The sequence below is a fragment of the Sinocyclocheilus grahami genome, unplaced genomic scaffold (genome assembly GCF_001515645.1).
Source record: "Sinocyclocheilus grahami isolate Dianchi unplaced genomic scaffold, SAMN03320097.WGS_v1.1 scaffold73.1, whole genome shotgun sequence".
Lineage (NCBI taxonomy): Eukaryota > Metazoa > Chordata > Actinopteri > Cypriniformes > Cyprinidae > Sinocyclocheilus > Sinocyclocheilus grahami.
The window spans coordinates 1,699,159-1,706,372 of NW_015505252.1; the positions used below are offsets into that span (position 1 = coordinate 1,699,159).

Below are 7,214 nucleotides of genomic sequence, written 5' to 3' on the forward strand. Positions count from 1 at the left end.
AGTTTAAAAATATCTATTAAATTACTGTATTATTCCCCCCCCCCCCCCCCCCTTTCTTTTTATAGAAACACTAAATGACAAACAATATCTTAAGCACCACCACTAGTACTAAATTCAGTCAACCTGGCAAATGTGCGTTCATACATGGTTATTCTAATTACTAAAGTTCTATCATCATATAATGCTAAATTATCAAAATATCAGATATTTAACAATAGTCTGGTGAGTAAACAAAAAATTTACTAGCCAATGGTGATCCCATTGGGGGTTGATAATATTTAATAAAATATTTAATTTGATAGGTGTCTCTCACATTGACCCACAGCAACATTAAAGTAGTGTAGATTAATGTACAATGTTTTATAATAATAATTTATTCTATTTAGTGTCCATTTCATTCATTTAACATTGGGCGCATCCAAGTTATGTGACATATATTTAAAGTAACACAATAATTACTTTCTCTGGTAATTAGTTACTTTTATAATGATGTAACTCAGTTACTAACTCAGTTACTATTTGTGAGAAGTAACTAGTAACTATAAATAATTACTTCTTTAAAGTAACATGCCCAACACTGGTGGTGCGTCAGTGATGGTCTGGGGAGGCATATCCATGGAGGGACGTACAGACCTCTACAGGCTAGACAATGGCACCCTGATTGCCATTAGGTATCGGGATGAAAGGCTTGGACCCATATCAGACCCCACGCTGGTGCAGTGTTTCCTGGGTTCCTCCTGGTGCACGACAATGCCTGGCCTCATGTGGCGAGAGTATGCAGGCAGTTCCTGGAGGATGAAGGAAATTGATACCATTGAATGGCCCCCGCGCTCGCCTGACCTAAATCCAATAGAACACCTCTGGGACATTATGTTTTGGTCCATCCGATGCCGCCAGGTTGCACCTCAGACTGTCCAGGAGCTCAGTGGTGCCCTGGTCCATGATCTGGGAGGAAATACCATCCGTCGTCTCAGTAGGAGCATACCCCGATGTTGTCAGGCATGCATAGAAGCACGTGGGGGTCATACAAACTACTGAGTCCCATTTTGAGTTGCTGCAATGAAATTTCAGCAAAATGGGCTAACCTGCTGCATCATCTTTTTTCACTTTGATTTTTGGGGTGTCTGAATTCAGCCCTCTGTAGGTCGATAATTATTAATACAGAATTATTCTGATGATGAGACACAGAATCTGCTTCAAAAGAAAAAAAAAAATAATAATAATAATATATATATATATATATACAGGCCCGGTTTCACAGACGGGGCTTAGTTTAAGCCAGGACTAGGCCTTAGTTAAATTAAGATATTTAAGCTGCTTTTATAAAAATGCCTTAGAAGAAAACGTTACATGTGTGCATCTTCAGACAGAACAATGGAACTGACATTTTTTAAGATATGTCAGAGCAAGATATTTTCATTTGAGACCGCTCAAACATGCATTTTAATCTGGGACTAGCCTTAAGCCATGTCTGTGAAACCGGGGGTAAGTTTACTTAATCACTGACCAGTAAAAGTCAGTTCACCACTTAGCTGCTTTGCCACGGACACTGCATGTTCATTTCATTCAGGTTTCATAACCAGTTTAATCTTCTCTCATATTGTAAACAAATTTAAACTGAAAAACATCTAGTGCAGTTTTAGTTTTATTATCATTGTATTTCAAACAGTAGAGCATGATGCATGTGATTAAACATGTAATTACATGTGGTTCTTCTGTAAGAGTAACCGCTTGATTTCATGTAAACTAAAGTCACATGTTTTGTTCCTTTTTATGTCTCTTAACATAAAAATGTACAGTCTATTTTATTAAATGCAAAACAAATATATATTCTATGTTCAAAATGTGATTCTACATGCATTCAATGCATAATTTCTATTTGTGCTAGTGTGCACAAAATAATGAAAACAAATGAACTCCTCAAAGAAACAAAAAACAACAACAAGACATCTCTTTATTTTACAGCAACACTAGTTTCAAAAACTAATACTATGGCCTTGCCAAAATGTCCTTTGTCAAATATTCAAACTTTACAAATTTTATCAAATGACCCTCTAGAATAAATCACTCTATTGAAACAAATTCCAGCTATTTTTATACAGTATGTTTGGAATATAATTCACTGTATTACTTCTGAACTTATGTTTAACAGTTTTGAAAAGAGTAGCCTATGCAAACGTGCAAATTGATCTGTAATATTTTGGTGGTTTTTGTGTCTGAGAGCGACAAGAGTTTGTGTAATTTCAAAGTAGTCATTGAACGTAATATTGTGCCAAAGCAATGATCCTCAGTTTAGTTAAATAGACCGCTGTTGATCACTGTGTGAAGAGTTTTGAAAAAGTGACTAAAGTATTGAGAAATGGGTTCTAGTGGGAAAAAACAAAAACATCTTGGATATATTGGTTGGATTATAAAAGTATTATTAATACAATGCATGTGTAAGTGGTCCGATTTAGATTTCTCCAAATAAAAATAAAATCACAGTTCACATCAGTTGACTCGTTTCATGAATCACGAACCAGCTGGCTGAAATTAACATAGCGTCATCGAGGAACATCTGTGGCACTGACAAATTATTGTCATAACTTCATATGGAAAATCTGCTTAAAAACACAGCAGTTTAACTTTTATTACAATTTTACTAAACTGTTTGTCAAAATATAAGGTATAACCATACAATGTGTAATCTTAAAACTTCTATTTTAACTGCTACTAGTTAGCATCTGTCAAACACTGCTGAATTGCCAGACGATTCACTTTTCCTGAGCAATTTGATCTTCTCTCAGTGTGTTTTAGAGTCCATATGAGAAGAATCACTTTTGACATATAAATAGAAAAACATCTGGTGCCATTTTTAGGTAAAAGAATGCCCTTAATTTTTTTTTATTGTTTTGTATTTCTCAAATTTTCAAACTTGGATAATTTTTTTTTTAAAGTGATGGATCTGAATGTGACTTAGACAACTTTGGGCAATGCTTTATCTTATGTTTAATTAGAGTAAATGAGCGAGTGAAATCCTTCCCACACGAAGAGCACTGGTACGGCTTTTCTCCAGTGTGAATCCTCTCATGGGTTTTCAAGGTTGATGAATCAGTGAAACTCTTTCCACAGTGTGAGCACTTGTACGGTTTCTCTCCAGTGTGAATCCTCTGGTGTTTTTTTAAGTCACTAGATGTAAGAAAGGTCTTTCCGCAGTCAAAGCACACATGAGGTCGCACACCAGTATGAATAATCTGATGAACTTGTAAACTGTACGGTTGTGTAAAACTCTTTCCACAAAAAGAGCAAAAGTGACGCTTTACACCAGCATGAAGTTTAAGATGTTCTTTTAAGTATGACGCGAAAACAAATGTTTTATCACACTGATCACAGCTGAATGATCTCACTCCAGTGTGAGAGAGCTGATGTTTTTTCAGGACACTTTTAGATTTAAAACTGAATGCACACTGAGTGCATGTGAACGGTCTTTCTCCAGTGTGAATTCTCATGTGCACATTAAGTTCTTGTTTGACAAAGAAACTCTTCCCACACTGAGTGCATGTAAAAGGCCTCTCTCCCGTGTGAAATCTCACGTGTCTCTTAAGGTTTGATGTACGGCTGAAACTCTTCCCACACTGAGTGCATGTGAACGGTCTTTCTCCAGTGTGAATTCTCATGTGCACATTAAGTTCTCCTTTGACAAAGAAACTCTTTCCACACTGAGTGCATGCATAATGCCTCTCTCGAGTATGATATCTCATGTGTCTCTTAAACTTTGATTTCTGACAGAAACTCTTTCCACACAGAGTGCATGTGAACAGACGTTCTCCAGTGTGAATTCTCATGTGCACATTTAGTTCTTCTTTGTCAAAGAAAACCTTTTCACACTGAGTGCATGTTAGTGGCTTCAGTCCAGGGTGAACTTTCATGTGTCTGTTACGGTTTGATTTCTGACTGAAACCTTTTCCACACTCAGTGCATTTATAAGGCTTCTCTCCAGTGTGAGATCTCATGTGTCCATTAAACTCTGATTTCTCACCAAAACTCTTCCCACACTGAGTGCATGTAAAAGGCCTCTCTCCCGTGTGAAATCTCACGTGTCTCTTAAGGTTTGATGTACGGCTGAAACTCTTCCCACACTGAGTGCATGTGAAAGATGCTTTGGCTCCAGTTTTTCCAGCTTGTTTTTGTGTAAAATTTTGTTCAGTCTGTGAAATGACTGCATTTCCATCTTCATTTTTTAAATGACGAGGTTTTTCAAACTGATGCTTGTCTTCCTTCAGTCCCATTGAATCTAAAAATCAGCATATTAATTTCCCATATAATTAGATTATACAAGGACAGATTAGAAACATAAAATATAAATTAACCTTTAGTACAAATCTAGTTTGTCTACTAGTAGATCTCTTTCTCTCTATATATATGTCAGTTTTCATCTAAAGGGTTAGTTCACCCAAAAATGAAAATTAGCCTGTGTTTTACTCACCATCAAAGCATCCAAGGTGTATGTGACTTTCTTCTTTCAGACGAATCCAATCCAATTGTCCTGGCCCCTCTTCAATGGGGGTAAGCGGGTGTTGGTTGTCAACAGTTCAGAAGACGTAAAATAAAGTGTGCACATCTGTAATAAAACGTCCCTCACGTGGCTCCGGGGGGTGAATAAAGGCCTCCTGTCTCCTTTCTTTACAAATCCTCATTTTGTGCTTCTAATTTGTGAACGGCGATTTGTTTTGTTCTCTCTCCGCATTCGTCACGTATCATGCAACGCCGATGTCCTACATTATCCGCCGGAAAGCCTTCAGCGTATGACAGATGGCGGAAGTGATAGAAAAGTGTTTATTACATTTGAAATATGGATATTTTTCTTACGAAAACGCATGGAATTGCTACAGGAGGCCTTTATTCATGCCCCGGAGCCGTGTGAGGAACGTTTTATTACGGATGCGCGTGCTTTATTTCACGTCTTCTGAACTGTTGACAACCAACACCCGCTTACCCCCATTGAAAGACTTGGAGGGGCCTGGACAGTTTTTAATATAACTCCAATTGGATTCATCTGAAAGAAGAAAGTCACATACACCTAGGATGCTTCGAGGGTGAGTAAAACACAGGCTTATTTTCATTTTTGGGTGAACTAACCCTTTAATATTCCTCAGCAGTCATTATAGAGAATGAAGAAAAACACCAACCTGTTTGTTGAATTCTCATGTGCACATTTGGTTCTTCTTTGACAAAGGAACCCATTCCAGACTGAGTGCAAGTATAAGGCTTCTCTCCAGTGTGAGATCGCATGTGCACATTTAGTTCTTCTTTGTCAAAAAAACCCTTTTCACACTGAGTGCATGTATAAGGCTTCTCTCCAGTGTGAACTGTCATGTGTCTGTTACGGTTTGTTTTCTGACTGAAACCCTTCCCACACTGAGTGCATGTATAAGGCTTCTCTCCAGTGTGAACTGTCATGTGTCTGTTACGGTTTGTTTTCTGACTGAAACCCTTCCCACACTGAGTGCATGTATAAGGCTTCTCTCCAGTGTGAACTGTCATGTGTCTATTAAACTTTGATTTCTCACTGAAACTCTTCCCACACTGAGTGCATGTGAAAGATGCTTTGGCTCCAGGTTTTCCAGCTTGTGTTTGTGTGAAATTCTGTTCAGTCTCTGAAATGACTGCATTTCCATCTTCAATTTTAAAATGATGAGGTTTTTCAAACTGATGCTGCTGGTCTTCCTTCAGTCCCATTGAATCTAAAAATCAGCATATTAATTATCCATACATCAATTAAACAAGGACAGATTAGAAACATAAAATATAAATAAATAACCACTTAGTAAAAATCTAGTTTGCCTACTAGTATCTATCTATATATCTAAATATTTTGGGGCTGTCAATCGATTACAATTTTTAATCGAATTAATCGCACCCTTTTTCTGTGATTAAACGCACACTTCATGAAATTAAGCATAGACCATTTATCTTGTTTCAAATGTTTATTTTGTCATAATTTGCTATATCCGGCAAAGTAAACCAAAAGATTGAAGGGTGATTCTCAAAAATCTATATTTTCTGCAAGCTTTTTTCAAGATAAATTTAGATGTCTTTCCAAAAAAGGACACTTAGAAACTCCAAAAGCACAACAAAAAACCAAATGATATAAGGAGCCCATATAAGCACATATGAAAGAAAAAAAAATCAGAATTTTATAGTATGTGTACAGTGCAACAGCAAAGAGCTTTTTTTACATTTTAGAGAAGCCAAGTTGCGATACCGAACAGGACCCTAAGCCGCTGCAATGGAGCAGCTCTAATGCTATTAAATTAAAGATGATGTACCATAGAGCAAAAAAACGAACACTGAAAGTAACAAAAGCTTGTAAAATACATTTTAATGGGCATAATTAAGTGTGAAAATAACCAAAGGATATACAGTCAAACCAAAAATTATTCAGAGACCAGATATAATTTTTTATATTTTTTTACTAGTGGGTGCAGAACACTATAGTTCATTTATGTAAGTGAGGATAACAAAATAAAGTAATCCGTGACATATTATTCCCCAAAATTCTTTATTCAGTGGACTACCAGTAAAATTTATTTTAAAAAATTGGGACCAAAAATTTGATTTGACACTTTGAGCTGACCATGTTTTGTAACATAACTTTCTATCAAAGTTATCTGACATTATCAAGATTAATTTGTTCTGACACAGTTTAGCACTTGAGTTCTTCTCATATTTTATTACATATATAGTAGTCAACATTTGAAGTGGATCAAAAAAGTTGCATATATCTACTACAGTACACGGATCCATTCAGAATAACTAAACACAGCAACATAAACATGACAAATCAAAGCATTATCGTGAATGTGTGTGGAAACAACGTGAATGTACGGTGTGTGAGGGCTCGCGCTCCTCAGAGACAATCACAGAATATGACAGAGCTTATGTTTTAAAGCGAAACACACTGGAACGAATAATTCAGTGAAAATGCAACGTAAGTCTCTGTTCTCTCTGCAATCTCTGATGTAATCAGCCTGGTTTCCTTCATATTAGCGCTGTTTTGGACGGATTGTTTGAACGCATTTGCTCACTGGATCGGAGTTTAGCTGCTTAAAATGATCTGATCGCATGCAGAGAAGCAAAATTGGGTTAAAGGGTTAGAATAGAAATTGTGCTTCAGTAATTTTGCGTTATTTGCTTTAAATTATTTTAACGCATTAAGGATTGTAAAATTAATC

General features: G+C 36.6%; 2 protein-coding genes across 6 annotated transcripts in view; one reads left to right on the top strand and one right to left on the bottom strand.

Moving 5' to 3' along the window:
• LOC107585667 (gastrula zinc finger protein XlCGF8.2DB-like) overlaps window positions 1–7,214 on the top strand; it is a 51,005-nt gene that overhangs the window by 22,460 nt on the left and 21,331 nt on the right. The window lies entirely within an intron of this gene.
• The window catches only part of LOC107585664 (gastrula zinc finger protein XlCGF57.1-like), a 7,104-nt gene continuing 2,027 nt past the window's right edge, over window positions 2,138–7,214 (bottom strand). For 2 of the 3 annotated variants that reach the window (XM_016272781.1, XM_016272780.1), the window contains 2 exons: window positions 5,169–5,723; window positions 2,138–4,273 (listed from right to left, as the gene is read on the bottom strand). In XM_016272781.1, coding sequence (XP_016128267.1) covers window positions 2,931–4,273; window positions 5,169–5,723 — 1,898 coding nt within the window. In that variant the 3' untranslated portion in view covers window positions 2,138–2,930. The remainder of the gene's footprint in view (window positions 4,274–5,168; window positions 5,724–7,214) is intronic. The other variant, XM_016272782.1, reaches the window with a different exon arrangement.